General features: G+C 42.3%; 1 protein-coding gene across 1 annotated transcript; it reads right to left on the bottom strand.

Annotated features, from left to right (window-relative positions):
* Nucleotides 1-3001: 3001 nt before the first annotated feature.
* Nucleotides 3002-17634, bottom strand: LOC142204597 (hepatitis A virus cellular receptor 1 homolog). The gene is made up of 6 exons (XM_075275911.1): nt 17580-17634; nt 9861-10193; nt 7781-7828; nt 5872-5958; nt 4259-4360; nt 3002-3090 (listed from the first exon to the last, which is right to left on the bottom strand). The coding sequence occupies exons 1-6, from the start codon at nt 17626-17628 to the stop codon at nt 3002-3004; spliced, it is 708 nt and encodes a 235-aa protein (XP_075132012.1). The 5' UTR covers nt 17629-17634.
* Between the last annotated feature and the right edge of the window lie 1066 nt (nt 17635-18700).

Below are 18700 nucleotides of genomic sequence, written 5' to 3'. Positions count from 1 at the left end.
ACAGGTATCAGTAGGATCAGAATCCCGCGAATAATGTTTCCGATTGAAGCTTTTTGTTCTCCATAATCAGTTACCGGCTATGTACAAAAATAAAATAATCCAGTAGATCCTTTAGGACCCCCCCCCTGACGGAACCTCTGGAGTAACCGGTATCTGTCAGATCGGTAAGTAAATAGGGCCTGTTGTTGGCTGACCGGTAACGGCCTATTAAGAAAAGAAAAAAAACGCAGGGGTAGCGGCTGTCGCTGGGCCCCTAATGTGCCGGGCCCTGGTAGTTACTCCACTGTAACTGAAGACTTAATCCTCTCGCAGTCACCATCTTCTATATATAGTTTTCTAACAAGACTTTATTCCACCACCATTTTTTCCCGCGTTAGGTGTTTGGCTTCTTTCATTCATTGTTTAGCTCTTCACGCGCGCACTCATCTACCCCCTGGGGTGTATCATTCTGTAGAACATTAGTTGTACACCTATCAATGTCAAACTATAGCCCAAATCTGCTGCGATATAACATCAACTACACACAGAGCACTTATTGCAAGTTAGGGTAGGATATTGCTGCCGCCGCAACGTGCATTTCGCCTGCCAACATCCTAATATTGTTTAGATTTCATAAATCATATCCATTTCATGACTTTCTTCCTCTTTTATGATGGTTTCGGATCTTGTTTGTGCATCCTTCCATATATTCTCAGATTTCTCAGAAGTTTTGCTTCCTACATATATTTATTCTAATAACAGCGCCTTCCGTTCTTCTATTTGAGCTTTATCTAGGGATGTATCTAAAGGCTCGCGTGCCCAGGTACAACAGCTCAGCCTGGGCTGCCCTGCAACTTCTCCTCACAACCATCAGACACATCCCATCTAGCCATATTTACATTTCCTTTCCTTCTCTATCTGGCCCAGACCACCATGATGACTTTTTCACACCATTCCCATCCCTGTTGGAGCCCCCCACATAGTAAACATGCCCCCTTCTGTACCACAGTCTCCCCCATATATTCCCTCTTTGACTACTTGTTGCTGATCAATGGCTATATTTGCAATGAAAGGGTTTAACGTTCTCCTTTCTGACAGTGGAAGGCTGTGTATCATAAATCTTCTTTCTCCAGAGCCCCAGGGAGCATAGAGAATAAATCAGGAATCAGAAAGGAGATCAAAGAGGTTTCTGCAGCCCTAGTGTGGGGAGCATGGCCTGTTGGCCCCCTTGGACTCTGGGCCTGGTCATTATGACCCCTATTGTATTACTCCTAGTGGCTGTATCCCTTTTCTTCAAGGATCACCTCTTAAAACCCACCCGTCTTATACACCCCTTCATGGTATATCATAATATTAAGTGCCATGGACTCAAGTTATGATATTTTCAAGTTGCCCTCAAGCTTCCTGGGCCATTGCAGCTTCACTTGGCTGGATCTACTAGTCTCGTGGATTCTATACTTTTTGAAGGTGAGACACAATTTTTGGGGAGAACTTTATTTGGGATCCTCTATTCTGCTGTATTCCGCTCTCACAGAGCTGTCTGCTGCCCACCTTTACAGCATTGCTCTCGCTTAATCCACTGTTTCCAATACCTACTAACAGCTAGGTTGGGGTGGCCTAGATGATGGACAGTTCATCTGCTTTCCTGTTTCTCTCAGGATCCCCTCCAAAAGTCTGTTAACTGGGCAAAATATCATTGACTGTATCAAAGAGGCAGGTCTAGCAGTCAACAATCTCTTACCAAATGGTACACTACCCAAAAGTAGCCTGTGAGAGCTTTTTCATAGGACAGTGGGGTAGCATTTGTATACCCTCTAGTAGAAAGACCCAGACTCTGCTCTACTTATATAAATATCTGCAAGTCTTTGGGATTCTGCTTCCTCTTTAATTTTATTTGCTTCCCCTTTTCAAATTCTCTTTAATTTGATTTTTTTTTTTTACAGCATTCTGAATTCATCCAACTTTGAAGATGACTTTTTTTCGGTGTGTTCAATGAGAGCCAATCGCAGGCTTCAGTAGACCCTCAGGCCCACAACCACACCCAGAGAGTCAGAAGATGATCAAGGAGGATCGGACGCTGAAGGTAAGGAAATAAAGTTATGGTATACCTGAGATCACCACTAAGGTTGAGCGATCGTGTTCTATCTTTTTAGGTGGGATCGAGATCGTGATTATTTCCCACAATGCTTTGCTACTGGCCAAGCATTGTGGGAAAAGCTAACAATGTTAGCCTTCACACTGAGTATATGCCCTGCTCACTCTGAGCGGAGTGTATACTCAGTGTGAAGGCTCCACTGCGGTTCCATAGGAATGAATGGAAGCAGCCGGCACACAGCCTTAACCCCCTGTGCGCCAGCTACGTCCATTCATTCTAATGAGAGACTAGCTAGTAGTTACTTACCTGCAGAGATGGCTGGTCCGGTGCCCGGTGTTCTCGGTCTTCTTCGCCTCGCTGGCCCCGCCTCCCAGGTTAGTGTTTAAAGAGCTAGGAAGAAGGCGGGGCTTGTGGCTTAGGAGAGTGTGGGCGGGTACAGGGCGGGGAGACGTGACGTCTCCCCTCCCAGTACCCGCCTACACTCTCCTAACCCGCCCACACTCTCCTAACCTGGGAGGCAGGGGGCAGCGAGGCGAAGAAGAACGAGAACACCGGGCACCGGACCAGCCATCTCTGCAGGTAGGTGGACACCAGGGGGGACTAAGTAGCCAAAGGATTAAAAAAATCCTCGGGCTACTCAGTGATTTAAAAAAATCACTACACAGCGTGGATTCTAACTATTAAAGCGTTCAATTGTTAGATTCCATGCTGTATAGGGAATAGGATTGTTTTTAAAATCCGATCTCCAATTAGTAAAAAAAATCCCATTGACTTGCATTGGGATCGGAATTGGGATCGAGATTGGGTTCGAATGAAAAATGATTGGAAATCGGATTTCAAAATCAATCCTGAAAAGTCAAGATCGGCTCAACCCTAATCACCACCACTACAGCCTGACGCGCGTTTCGTTTGTATACACAGACTTCGTCAGGGGTCCCTACAGCCAAGCAGATCTTCAGCCACACCTCCTCTTCCAGCGATGTCTTTGGGTCCCGTCTTTCTCCAGTGCTCGCGAACTGCCATTGATAAAAAATGGTGTAGGTGCATGCGCAGTAGCAGCAGTAGTAGCAGCATGCTACTGCGCATGCCCCCACGCCATTTTTTATCAATGGCAGTTCGCGAGCGCCGGAGGAATACGGGGCCCGAGGACATCGCTGGAAGAGGAGGTGTGGCTGAAGATGACGTCGGACCCTGAACGCCTGCCCACCGTGCACAATAGATAAGATTAACATATGCTTTTTTAGGGTTTTATTTTAAACACACAATATTGATGTACAGATTAAAAAAAAAATTAAATTACAAAATTAATTTATTGTATAAATATTTTGTTCGGTTTGGTCCTGTGTTCTTTCCAGCCCCTCCAGGGATAAGATTCTGCAAAACACACATTTCGTTTATCGTATAGGTTGTATACATAGCAATATCAGCATAATATACCATAATATGACCATAACCTGGTTAGTTATAGAAGACCTGTCATCAGGTCTGAAAAGCCCAATGACATCCATCATCTGATTGGCACCGCCACCCTGAGCATTTTGATGTTTTGTTTATCCAAATCTGTTTAGCCATTCCAAAGATATAAGCCCTACTAGTTAAGTGGGCGGTAACACTGTGGCTCCTCTGGGGCGGGGTCTCTGTGTGCTGTATGTCATGTAATGTTACCGCCCACTTGCCTAGTAGACCCTACTTTAACAAGCTTATATCTTTGGAATGACTGCACGGATTTGGATAAACAATACACCAAAATGCTCAGGGTGACAGCGCCGAGCAGATGATGGATGTCATTGGGCTTTTCATAACTAGTTACAGGTCCTTTTTATAGGCGTTGTAAGGAATTAAAATAGGCATGGCTACTTTCTTCCAGAAACAGCGCCCTTCTTATGGGCTGTAATTGACTTTGCATTTGCATCTGCCCATGGGTGAGACTGATGCTATTTCTAGAAGAAAGAAGCCATGTTTTTTTTTTTTTTAATAATAAATAATGGTGGTATTACAGTCATGAGATTATGTGAAAGGAATGACAGAGAATTGACGGAAGTAAGTAACAGCTTGTTTGACTGGGAATACTCAGCATTTACTGATGGAATATTCCGGCAATACCATGACCTTATAATCTGTAGGGGTCAGACCAATTTTATCTTACTCCCTAGCTAACACAATGATATCTTATTCATTACTGACCTTGATGTTTCTTTACTTTTCCTTTTACTATCTGAAAACCAGAAGAAGAAGGTTGTGTCTTAGTACCGAATAGTCTGTACACATTGCAAATAATATGGAATACTGCAAAAATTATGGGACCTTATAAATGCATAAGAGTGCGGGCTGAGAATCATATATACTGTATATACAGGTCACCGGTCTGTGAAGTGGCTCCTGATTTTTAGTAGGATTTTACTTTTCATAATACACAACAGCTGCTGCAGAACCTCCTGGAGAAAAGTTGAGCTTCCTTTCCATCATTGGTTGCCATCTATGAATAATCCTAATTCTCATGGTCTACAGCATCTGAGGTGTGTATGATGATGTTCTGCAGCAGCTGAGGTGTGTATTATGATGTTCTGCAGCAGCTGAGGTGTGTATTATGAGGTTCTGCAGCAGCTGAGGTGTGTATGATGATGTTTCGCAGCAGCTGAGGGTGTATTATGATGTTCTGCAGCAGCTGAGGTGTGTATTATGATGTTCTGCAGCAGCTGAGGTGTGTATTATGAGGTTCTGCAGCATCTGAGGGGTGTATTATGAGGTTTTGCAACAGCTGAGGTGTATATGATGAAGTTCTGGAGCAGCTGAGGTGTGTATTATGATGTTCTGCAGCAGCTGAGGTGTGTATTATGATGTTCTGCAGCAGCTGAGGTGTGTATTATGATGTTCTGCAGCAGCTGAGGTGTGTATTATGAGGTTCTGCAGCATCTGAGGGGTGTATTATGATGTTCTGCAGCAGCTGAGGTGTGTATTATGAGGTTCTGCAGCATCTGAGGGGTGTATTATGAGGTTCTGCAACAGCTGAGGTGTGTATTATGATGTTCTGCAGCAGCTGAGGTGTGTATTATGATGTTCTGCAGCAGCTGAGGTGTGTATTATGATGTTCTGCAGCAGCTGAGGTGTGTATTATGATGTTCTGCAGCAGCTGAGGTGTGTATTATGATGTTCTGCAGCAGCTGAGGTGTGTATTATGATATTCTGCAGCAGCTGAGGTGTGTATTATGATATTCTGCAGCAGCTGAGGTGTGTATTATGAGGTTGTGCAGCAGCTGAGGTGTGTATTATGATATTCTGCAGCAGCTGAGGTGTGTATTATGATATTCTGCAGCAGCTGAGGTGTGTATTATGATATTCTGCAGCAGCTGAGGTGTGTATTATGATGTTCTGCAGCAGCTGAGGTGTATTATGAGGTTCTGCAGCAGCTGAGGTGTGTATTCTGAGGTTATACAGCAGCTGAGGTGTATATTATGAGGTTCTGCAGCAGCTGAGGTGTGTATTATGATGTTCTGCAAAATTTGGCAAAGAATGTATACTAGAAACTCACATCTCAATAAAAATACAGCCAGTGAAATCAGGACAACGATAATGACGGCGACGCAAACCATAATATATAGAAGCTTGTTATCGCCTGTCATGGCTTCTTCCCTTTCAGTTTCCTGCAGGCAGTCAAGATACAAGAGATAGAAAACAGAACATAAGTGACAGATTATCATGTAAGTATCTGCTTAGAATGGATAAAAATATTCTTACTGCCTTTAGCCACCACTAGGGGGTGCTCAGGTTCGATCAGAAAATTTTCACAAAAATCTTACCAACACATACCTGGCTTGCCGGCGTCACAGTGGAGGGGAGCGGGTGGGCCGAGGTTGCCTTCAGAGTTTCATAAGTAGATTGAAGGTCTGTGATTAAAACAAAGTGCATATAAAGCAATAATAGAAATATGGACAAAATTGTTCCTAAATATTTGAAAATTGAAACAAAATCTCAAAATCCATAAGATCCATAAGATCCTGTCTTCACAATACGTAGAGCAAGTGCCAAAAGTCTGACTGAATTGTCCCCAAGTTTTCTTCCTGCCATTGGACGTCTCACTAGGACTGACCAAAAACTTCCTCTACGTGATGGCTCATAATGGAACTAGAGTCACGGAGCTGGAGGACAAGTTTCCCCGAACCAGTGACCCCAAGATTCAAGAAGAAATACTCAAGGGTTCCAAAATTAGAGAAGTGATACGGGATGTGGAGATTGTGAACAAGTTGAGCGCAAGAGAAAATTCGGTATGATCATTTTTTGATTTTCGTTTTTGACTCCCCTCCTTCTAAACCCCATAACTTTTTTATTTCTCCGCTCCCAGAGCCATATGAGGTCTTAATTTTTGCGGGACAAATTTTTCTTCCTGATGCCGCCATTAATTATTCTGTATAATGTACTGGGAAGCAGGAAAAAAATTCAGAATAGGGGGGATTTGAAGAAAAAATCAATTTCTGCGACATTCTTACGGGCTTTGGTTTTACGGCGTTCACTGTGCAGCCAAAATGACCTGTCCCCTGTATTCTGTAATTCGGTACGATTCCGGGGATACCAAATTTATATGGTTTTATTTACATTATGACCTCTTAAAAAAAATCCAAAACTGTGTTAAAAATTTTTTTTTGAAAAGTCGCCATATTCCGACAGCCGTAACTTTTTTATACGTCTGTGTACGTGGCTGCATAGGGCGTCTTTTTTTGCGGGTCCGGGTGTACTTATTAGTTCCACCATTTTTGGGAAATGCTATTATTTTGATCACTTTTTATTCAAATTTTTATCAGAATCAAAACAGTGGAAAAACGGCGGTTTGGCACTTTTGACTATTTTTCCCGCTACGGCGTTTACCGAACAGGAAAAATATTTTTATAGTTTTGTAGAGCGGGCGATTTCGGACATGGGGATACCTAACATGTATGTGATTCACAGTTTTTAACTACTTTTATATGTGTTCTAGGGAAAGGGGGGGTGATTTGAATTTTGAATAATTTTTATATTTTTTTTATATATTTTTTTTACTTTTTTTTTTTTTTTTGCATTTATTAGACCGCCTAGGGGTGTTGAACCCCAGGGGGTCTGATCACTAATGCAAAGCATTACAATGCTAATGCATTGCAAAATGCATTGCAAAAGATCATCCTTTCTTTTGCAGGCTGCATAGACCAGCCTGCAAAAGAAAGAGCTTGCAGACCGGCCGGGGAGCCTGTACAAGGCTCCCGGCTGTCATGCTAATGTGACGTCGGCTCTGGAGCATGCTCCAGGAGCTGGCAATCACTGGCAAAATGGCAGTTTCCCATGCGCCAACGGGAAAATGGAGCCTCCGGCGCCTTTGACCGTGGTGCCGGAGGGGTTAATGCCTCCGATTGGTCCAGGGACCGATCGGAGGCATTAGAGATGGTTGTCTACTGCTTAAAGCAGTAGACACCCGGCGGCTATGGCGGCCGCCCGGCTCCCGGGCGGTTGCCATAGTTACACAACCGACATGCGCCGTAAAATTATGGCGGATGTCGGGAAGGGTTTAACAAGAACCTTTGGTGAAATCATAAAATTATTGTAAAATAGTGACAGCACAATGGGGTGCAACATGGTACTATGGAGGCCCACTTTATTAGTAGAAGGGTCTCGCTGCAACTACTGGGCATGCCAAACCCTTGGCCAATGTGCCCATATGATCAGTAGACATCTCAGACTTACCTTGAGTGGTGTGAGATGACCAGTCGGTGGGCTCAGGAGGACTTGGAGCTGCCGATAAAATAAGAACGATCAAAATATAGCAAAAATTTGTGACCCTCTACAGGTAATAAAGCCCCATGAAGGGGTTCTCTTGGACAACATTGATGTTTGGTCGGTGGGGTCTGTTTTTTATTGTCTACATAGGCCTTGGATTGGTAGCTTCGTGAATTCACTTGGTCAAACCCACCGATCGAACCTTGATCCTTAGTGACTTTTTTTGTTGCAGATTTTGCTGCGTTTTTTTGAGATGAAGTCAAGAATAGCTACAAAAGGAATGAGAAATATACAGTCCTATGAAAAAGTTTGGGCACCCCTATTAATCTTAATCATTTTTAGTTCTAAATATTTTGGTGTTTATAACAGCCATTTCAGTTTGATATATCTAATAACTGATGGACACAGTAATATTTCAGGATTGAAATGAGGTTTATTGTACTAACAGAAAATGTGCAATATGCATTAAACCAAAATTTGACCAGTGCAAAAGTATGGGCACCTCAACAGAAAAGTGATATTAATATTTAGTAGATCCTCCTTTTGCAAAGATAACAGCCTCTAGTCGCTTCCTGTAGCTTTTAATCAGTTCCTGGATCCTGGATGAAGGGATTTTGGACCATTCCTCTTTACAAAACAATTCAAGTTCAGTTAAGTTAGATGGTCGCCGAGCATGGACAGCCCGCTTCCAATCATCCCACAGATGTTCAATGATATTCAGGTCTGGGGACTGGGATGGCCATTCCAGAACATTGTAATTGTTCCTCTGCATGAATGCCTGAGGATTTGGAGCGGTGTTTTGGATCATTGTCTTGCTGAAATATCCATCCCCGGCGTAACTTCAACTTCATCACTGATTCTTGAACATTATTCTCAAGAATCTGCTGATACTGAGTGGAATCCATGCGACTCTCAACTTTAACAAGATTCCCGATGCCGGCATTGGCCACACAGCCCCAAAGCATGATGGAACCTCCACCAAATTTTACAGTGGGTAGCAAGTGTTTTTTTTGGAATGCTGTTTTTTTTGGACGCCATGCATAACGCCTTTTTGTATGACCAAACAACTCAATCAGTCCACAGGACCTTCTTCCAAAATGAAGCTGCCTTGTCCAAATGTGCTTTTTCATACCTCAGGCGACTCTGTTTGTGGCGTACGTGCAGAAACGGCTTCTTTCTCATCACTCTCCCATACAGCTTCTCCTTGTGCAAAGTGCGCTGTATAGTTGACCGATGCACAGTGACACCATCTGCAGCAAGATGATGCTGCAGCTCTTTGGAGGTGTCTGTGGATTGTCCTTGACTGTTCTCACCATTCTTCTTTTCTGCCTTTCTGATATTTTTCTTGGCCTGCCACTTCTGGGCTTAACAAGAACTGTCCCTGTGGTCTTCCATTTCCTTACTATGTTCCTCACAGTGGAAACTGACAGGTTAAATCTCTGAGACAACGTTTTGTATCCTTCCCCTGAACAACTATGTTGAACAATCTTTCTTTTCAGATCATTTGAGAGCGGGCTGTCCATGTTCGGCGACCATCAAACTTAACTGAACTTGAATTGTTTTGTAAAGAGGAATGGTCCAAAATACCTTCATCCAGGATCCAGGAACTGATTAAAAGCTACAGGAAGCGACTAGAGGCAAAAGGAGGATCTACTAAATATTAATGTCACTTTTCTGTTGAGGTGCCCATACTTTTGCACCGGTCAAATTTTGGTTTAATGCATATTGCACATTTTCTGTTAGTACAATAAACCTCATTTCAATCCTGAAATATTACTGTGTCCATCAGTTATTAGATATATCAAACTGAAATGGCTGCTGCAAACACCAAAATATTTAGAACTAAAAATGATTAAGATTAATAGGGGTGCCCAAACTTTTTCATAGGACTGTATAAGAAGTTCTTATACTTCCACATTCTGCTCAATCCACTCCTGGCTTTGGCTCAAAATAAAAAACGCAACAAAATCTGCAACAAAAAAAGTTGTATTTCTGCAACGTGGGGCCCAAGTCTTAATGATATTTTTGACAGTAATGATCTCCTCACCCTCTTGTATCTCTACTGTTCTCTCTATTTTCAGATCATTTAACCATCCAGGGATCTCCACCCGGCAGCAGTAAGTCCCTTCATCTTCTTTGGTGGCCCCGATGATGGTCATGGACACGTCCCCCTGACTGATGTCCCCCAGTAGCTGGTATCTGTCAGATTTCCTCCAGGTCACTTTCCTGCCATCAGTCCAGATGATCTCCTGATCACACTTAGAATTTGGACAAGTGCCCCGTCCCCAGCACATGGTGGTCGGCCATGAAGAATATGTACAAGGTAATACAATGGTGCCATTCAGTGGTCCGGTCACATGTCCTGCTGGAGCCACCAGACCTGCAGTGTAAGAAAATACAATGTTTGAGGCAAAATTGGCTGTGCACCAAAAAGTTTAACTTTTTGCAGATTTTGAATGCTGATTTATGACAGAAAAATAAATAGATTCCTCTTAAGGTGCTCTATATGTATGAGAAGATAACCCGACCACAATAAGGACATCATGGCTGGTTATCAGGAGGACACTACATGTATGAGAAGATAACCCGACCACAATAAGGACATCATGGCTGGTTATCAGGAGAGGACACTACATGTATGAGAAGATAACCCGACCACAATAAGGACATCATGGCTGGTTATCAGGAGGACACTACATGTATGAGAAGATAACCCGACCACAATAAGGACATCATGGCTGGTTATCAGGAGAGGATACTACATGTATGAGAAGATAACCCGACCACAATAAGGACATCATGGCTGGTTATCAGGAGGACACTACATGTATGAGAAGATAACCCGACCACAATAAGGACATCATGGCTGGTTATCAGGAGGACACTACATGTATGAGAAGATAACCTGACCACAATAAGGACATCATGGCTTGTTATCAGGAGAGGACACTACATGTATGAGAAGATAACCCGACCACAATAAGGACATCATGGCTGGTTATCAGGAGGACACTACATGTATGAGAAGATAACCCGACCACAATAAGGACATCATGGCTGGTTATCAGGAGGACACTACATGTATGAGAAGATAACCTGACCACAATAAGGACATCATGGCTGGTTATCAGGAGGACACTACATGTATGAGAAGATAACCTGACCACAATAAGGACATCATGGCTGGTTATCAGGAGGACACTACATGTATGAGAAGATAACCCGACCACAATAAGGACATCATGGCTGGTTATCAGGAGGACACTACATGTATGAGAAGATAACCCGACCACAATAAGGACATCATGGCTGGTTATCAGGAGGACGCTACATGTGTGAGAAGATAACCTGACCACAATAAGGACATCATGGCTGGTTATCAGGAGGATGCTACATGTATCAGAAGATAACCTGACCACAATAAGGACATCATGGCTGGGCTTCTGACCAGTCTCCGACCATAGAAAGTTCTTACATTTATGGTCATATCCATTGGTAACCGATCAAGACAACAGATGTCACCACTAGAGATGAGCGAGTACTGTTGGGATCAGCCGATCCGAACAGCACGCTCCATAGAAATGAATGGATGCACCTGGTACTTCCGCTTTGACGGCGGCCAGCCGCTTAACCCCCCGTGTGCCGGCTACGTCCATTCATTTCTATGTGAGCGTTCTGTTCGGATCGGCTGATCCAAACAGTACTCGCTTATCTCTAGTCACCACGAAGATAGTTAGAGAAATGATACGGCTTCTGCCCATATTCTTAAAGTATAACTTTTTTTTTTCCATAAATTCATAGTGAATGTGAAGGAAACAAACTTTAGAATATAGTTTATATAAGAAAAGTGCCTGTTTCCTTATTTATTTGTCACCTTCTGGCAGTGAATGTATAGGTACAATAGAAGTCTATGCAGAGGGGAAGGAATTAGAGAGACATATGTATTATAGAGAGACCGTTCTCTTTCACAACACAGTTGGGTTATCAGGAATTACTATCCAGTTTTCTCCCAACAGAAATAACTTATATAATGCTGTAGACAATCTCGTATCTCTGTCTCTCTCCTTCTCCTCCTCTCCCTCTCCTCTCCATAGACTTCATTGTAAACTGATGCTGCTTGGGTCTGAAGTATGGATTGAAATCACTAAGATAAGAAGTAAAGACAGTATAGTATAGTATAGTATAGTATAGTATATATGGAGTCTTATTCTAAACTGTGAGTAAGGTTCTCGGGGCCTCAGCTGTGGGTGTAAGGCTCTGTACACAGCAGTGTGTGCCTGGTCAGTGTACTAGATGTGGTTTTCATAACACAGTACACAGGGTTGAGCTCAGTTGTGGTTGTCACCCACTGCATTATTCGAGTAATGTTATTCAATATCACAGGTACGTTCTCATATGAGATATTTTGTCATTCAGAAACTTGCATGAGGAAACCATGGCTTCACACATCCTGCTTACAATTTAGATTCTTCAAGGTAGAGAGGTAGATAAATCGATAGATATGGGATAGATAGATAGATAGATAGATAGATAGATAGATAGGAGATAGATAGATACTGAGATAGATAGGAGATAGATAGATAGATAGGAGATAGATAGATAGATGACAGATAGATAGATAGATAGATAGATAGATAGATAGATAGATAGAATGAGATAAATAGATAGATAGATAGATAGATAGATAGATAGATAGATAGATAGATAGGACATAGATAGATAGATAGGAGATAGATAGATAGATAGATAGATAGATAGATAGATAGATAGGAGATAGATAGATAGATAGGAGTGTCACGGAGCAAAGGTATACGTCCTTCCTCCGGAGGATATCTTGAATCAACACGGACGCAAGAGGTCGGGAGACAACAGCAATTTATTGTATTCCACAAAGTTAGTAGCCGGCGGCGGTCACATCAACCGTAATAACAATAAGTCCACAGAAGTCACAATCCAATGATAGCTTTGGTTCCTTGGTCCTGTAACTAAATCCTGGCTCTCTGCAGAGCTGTGCACAGGCCGGCTAACCCATACTAACTGCTAACTACATACTATATACTAAGACTGTTACATCCTATATCTGTGGGTGGGAAGGGCTGAGTCACAGATCCTTCCCCCCTCACCTATACCAAGGAGAGCAGACTCCCTGTCTACTATGGACAATGCACCGTCCAACATCTTCTTGGAGACACTGATCAGATTATCTCCACCCATTGTCCTCACTGGTCCTCACTAGTTAGATGTATCTGCATACAATGTGCTAACACACTAGACCCCAATCAGCCAACTACACATTGATGTATATAACAGGTTAGAGAATACATTCCACATGAAATATATATTACACATGGCCTATAGTATGGACTCTAACCATCCCGTGACAACCCCTCCCCCTCTCAAAACATGTGCATGACACAATTGGCCTACACAGGTAAATTGGGGAATGCACATCAGTCTCTATAGCTCATATGTCCTCCTGCCGGGATAACCCATCTGCGTTCTGGTGTTGGTTCCCTCGGCGGTACTGAATGGTAAAGTTGTAGGGTTGAAGGGCTGGCATCTGGCAGAAAATCCGGTCGATCCATGTTGGCTTCTCCCTGAGCTTGGCTTCGGGTCACTGCTCCCACAAAATGGCACTATAGATTTCCAACATCGTTGCCTAACAGAACATCAGCCGGCAGCCCGCTCATCACACCAATTGTGCATCGTTTTGGTCCATAACCATAGTCGAGTTCCACGGTAGCTTTAGGAATACGTTTCCGAGTACCCCCTGCCAACTCGATAGAAAGGCCAGGACCCTCCTCTAGGGCCTCAGGTCGAACCACTCGGGGGTCCGCTACCGTTAGGAAAGCTCCCGAGTCCCGGAATCCAACAACTGTTCGGCCATCCAGTAGGACCTCCTGCAAGTGCTTCCGCTGAAGGTTTGCGGGATGTGTGGCAGAAGGCTGAATCCCATAGACCCCTGGAGGTGGAACAGATGGGTCATTCATGGAGTCATCTGGAAATGGGGCCAAACTTTCTGTCCTAGGGGTGGTTCCCAGGTAGTGAATAGGCCGGGATGCCACGGTGGCCCGTGCCCCCATGTTAGCAGGGCAACTAGCTTGCAAATGTCCAGGCCGCCCGCACCCAAAACATCTGCGCTCTAGCATTCTTCCAGTAGGTCGTTGTCTAGGGACAGGGTTGTTCATAGCTGGAGGCCGATGGGCTGGGGCAGGGGTAGAGGGGGAATTGTAATCCTGAGGCCGGACACGAAAGGTGGGTGGCTGGCTGAAGAGTGTCTGGCGGACTGTGGTAGTTTTCCGCTCCTCTGCAAACAACCTCTTCCACTGCGGCTTGATGGTCAGGCCCTCATCTGCAAGAGAAGCAGCTTGCTCAACTGTGGCTGGGTTCCGTTCCAGCACCCACTCACGGATTTCAGCGGGGCACTGGGAAAAGAACTGTTCCTTAAGTATGACTTGGAGGACCTTATCGACTGTGACAGCCTCCTCTCCTTCTAGCCAGCGCTTGCATGCTTGCTTCAACTTGTGGGCGAACATGTGGAAGGAGCTTCCCCCATTGTAAGACAAAGAGCGGAACTGAACTCGGTAGGTCTCTGGAGTGACTGCATAATACTTCTGCACCGCTCTTTTAATGGCCTCATAGTCCCGCTGATCACTAGGGTCCATGGCTCTGAGAGCTTCCGCAGCCCCATCTCGTAGGTGCCCCACCAGATACCGGACCCAATCCTTCTCTGGGACTTCCATCAGGCGGCACTGGTGTTCGAAGTCCTGAAAATATCCATCAACATCCCCAGCCGCTTCATCAAAGGTCTTGAAGTGTTTATGGGACACATATGGTGGTTCTCTCACTGTTGGGCTGGGGGTCGACGTTTGATTATAATTCCTCGTAGTTATCTACACATGGCCTATAGTATAGACTCTAAACACCCCGCGACAAGGAGATAGATAGATAGATAGATAGATAGATAGATAGATAGATAGATAGATAGGAGATAGATAGATAGATAGATAGATAGGAGATAGATAGATAGATAGATAGATAGATAGATAGATAGGAGATAGATAGATAGATAGATAGATAGATGATAGATAGATAGATAGATAGGAGATAGATAGATAGATAGATAGGAGATAGATAGATAGATAGATAGGAGATAGATAGATAGGAGATAGATAGATAGATAGATAGATAGATAGGAGATAGATAGATAGGAGATAGATAGATAGGAGATAGATAGATAGATAGATAGGAGATAGATAGATAGGAGATAGATAGATAGATAGATAGATAGATAGATAGGAGATAGATAGATAGATAGATAGATAGATAGGAGATAGATAGATAGATAGATAACATATGAAGTATAGATAAGAGTTAAGGTGTACCTCCCATTTCATTGCCAGGTGTCCCTACACATATACTCCATGTCTGGTATTACATATAGATGAAGCATTGTCCCTTAGATCAGACATGGTCTCGGCACACGGTTGTATCTTCAGTTTGTACGACCTAGAAAATGGTTCTAATATTATAAGAAATCTGAGATTTAATTTTCAGAAGTTCCTTCAAGCTGTGTATAATATCACATCCCCGACTGTGTTTATCACTACTTATATCTCAGATTATGCTACAGCTAGTTCTTAAGTCTGGGCATATTATGTAAGGTAAGAATCTCAGCTTTCTTATGATACTTTATCCATTTTTCTAGATGGTATAACACCGGAGATAGAGCCATGTGAGGTGACCATCTCCCTGCGGTAAATGCTTCAGCTCTGTATATTTACAATATAACTGTGTATGGATTTACCCCACAACATCTCATTTACGCTACATTCACACCCGTCTTCAGGTTTCCCCAAGCAGACCATCCCGACCAGAAACCTAATCTGCTTAAAACAGTGGTTACCCGGGGAAACCCGCAGACCCCAGAGACTATAATGGGGTCTGCTGGGTGTCCACTCGGTTTCCATCCGTCTGCAGAACAAAAAGGTTTAATCTCCACAGGTGACAAGACTTCTTCACTGTAAGGAACGTGAATCTGTGGAATAGCCTACCCAGGAGCCGGTCACTGCAGTCACAGCTGACAACGTCAAAAAAGGATTAGATGTATTTTTAGAGAAAAAGATAATTGATGGTTTTATAGAAATGTATAAAATGTCCTGCCATTTCCCATCCCCTGATTGAATTTGATGGACATATGGTTATGATGTATCTTTTCAACCGTACTAACTATGTAACCAATGGAAAGAAGGAAATAAAGAGGAAGGAAGTAAGGAAGAAAATGAAAGATTAAGAAGATAGATAGATGATAGATAGATGAGATAGATGATAGATAGATAGATAGATAGATAGATAGATGATAGATAGATAGATAGATAGATAGATAGATAGATAGATAGATAGGAGATAGATAGATAGATAGATAGATAGATAGATAGATAGGAGATAGATAGATAGATAGATAGATAGGAGATAGATAGATGATAGATAGATAGATAGATAGATAGATAGATAGGAGATAGATAGATAGATAGATAGATAGATAGATAGATAGATAGATGATAGATAGATAGATGAGATAGATAGATAGATGATAGATAGATAGATAGATAGATAGATAGGAGATAGATGATAGATAGATAGATAGATAGATAGATAGATAGATAGGAGATAGATAGACAGATGAGATGATAGATAGATAGATAGATGATAGATAGATAGATAGATAGATAGATAGATAGATAGGAGATAGATAGATGATAGATAGATAGATAGATAGATAGATAGATAGGAGATAGATGGATAGATAGATAGATAGATAGATAGATAGATAGATAGATACATAGACAGATGAGATAGATAGATAGATAGATAGATAGATAGATAGATAGATAGATAGATAGATAGGAGATAGATAGATAGATAGATAGATAGATAGATAGATAGATAGGAGATAGATAGATGATAGATAGATAGATAGATAGATAGATAGATAGATAGATGATAGATAGATAGGAGATAGATAGATGATAGATAGATAGATAGATAGATAGGAGATAGATAGATAGATAGATAGATAGATAGATAGATAGATAGATAGATAGGAGATAGATAGATAGATAGATAGATAGATAGATAGATAGATAGAGATAGGAGATAGATAGATAGATAGATAGATAGATAGACAGATAGATAGATAGGAGATAGATAGATAGATGATAGATAGATAGATAGATAGATAGATAGATAGATAGATACATAGACAGATGAGATAGATAGATAGATAGATAGATAGATAGATAGATAGGAGATAGATAGATGATAGATAGATAGATAGATAGATAGATAGATAGATAGGAGATAGATAGATAGATAGATAGATAGATATAGGAGATAGATAGATAGATAGATAGATAGATAGATAGATGATAGATAGATATAGGAGATAGATAGATAGATAGATAGATAGATAGATAGATAGATAGGAGATAGATAGATAGATAGATAGATAGATAGATAGATAGGAGATAGATAGATAGATAGATAGATAGATAGGAGATAGATAGATAGATAGAAGATAGATAGGAGATAGATAGATAGATAGATAGATAGATAGATAGATAGATGATAGATAGGAGATAGATAGATAGATAGATAGATAGATAGGAGATAGATAGATAGATAGATAGATAGATAGATAGTCTGTATATGAGTAGTAGAAGCTTCCGCAGAGAATATCTATATTTCTATGTATCTGGTGACTTACCTTTGGTAAATAAGACATATAAGCAGAGTGTTATGTACGAGAGTCTCATGTCTTGTCCGCACATCTGATCTCTGGTCTCTAATACTTATCTTGTTACATTTACCTACTTCTGTATTTCTAGAAGGAAACGAAAGGAAACTCCTTATATGGTGAATGAGTCACATAGATCATAGACTGTACGTGGTGAGGGAACCCAACACAGCATCTCTGAGAAACCCATAGAGATACCTAGAGATACATGGTGGTCTCTGTATACAGACGTCAACTCGGCTTTAGAGCAAGTCACCCTATTTTTATCTTCCCTTACGCAAAATACGGGGTCACCTGGTGATATATAGGTTCTGTTCATTATATAAGTTCCATCCATTATTTAATAATCTATCCATTAGTTACTGATTTAGAGTCTTTTAGATGTTGTATGAATATTGATTAGTCATGTCTGAGCAGCGACATAGCCGGGTCCTGTGGTGTGACATTACTAATGTGTCACCTCTCAGCCCGCTAAGGGATCGGCACGTTCAGGTTAGTGGGTTATTTTAGCTACATCCACCTACACGAGGAGGCCTTCTATAAAGGTCACTAGAGATCTTCTACGACTACTCGTGAGAATATCACCCCAGCCCTGCAGATAGATAGGTTACTGTCACCAGAACCAGCATATCACCCCAGCCCTGCAGATAGATAGGTTACTGTCACCAGACCCAGCATATCACCCTAGCCCTGCAGATAGATAGGTTACTGTCACCAGACCCAGCATATCACCCTAGCCCTGCAGATAGATAGGTTACTGTCACCAGACCCAGCATATCACCCTAGCCCTGCAGATAGATAGGTTACTGTCACCAGAACCAGCATATCACCCCAGTCCTGCAGATAGATAGGTTACTGTCACCAGAACCAGCATATCACCCCAGCCCTGCAGATAGATAGGTTAGTGTCACCAGAACCAGCATATCACCCCAGTCCTGCAGATAGATAGGTTACTGTCACCAGACCCAGCATATCACCCCAGCCCTGCAGATAGATAGGTTAGTGTCACCAGAACCAGCATATCACCCCAGTCCTGCAGATAGATAGGTTACTGTCACCAGACCCAGCATATCACCCTAGCCCTGCAGATA

Source organism: Leptodactylus fuscus, chromosome 5, assembly GCF_031893055.1.
Source record: "Leptodactylus fuscus isolate aLepFus1 chromosome 5, aLepFus1.hap2, whole genome shotgun sequence".
NCBI lineage: Eukaryota > Metazoa > Chordata > Amphibia > Anura > Leptodactylidae > Leptodactylus > Leptodactylus fuscus.
The sequence above is the reverse complement of the archived record's forward strand: the minus strand, read 5'-3'. Positions and strand labels throughout refer to the sequence as shown.

What these genes read in the sequence shown, in the direction of transcription:
- LOC142204597 (XM_075275911.1), bottom strand. Translation starts at nt 17,628, where the DNA reads ATGAGACTCTCGTACATAACACTCTGCTTATATGTCTTATTTACCAAA. An exon ending in GTCATCTCACACCACTCAAG is followed by an intron (nt 5,959 to 7,780) that starts GTAAGTCTGAGA and finishes TTTTAATCACAG; the next exon opens with ACCTTCAATCTACTTATGAA. An exon ending in GGCAAGCCAGGTATGTGTTG is followed by an intron (nt 4,361 to 5,871) that starts GTAAGATTTTTG and finishes TAATTTTTGCAG; the next exon opens with TATTCCATATTATTTGCAAT.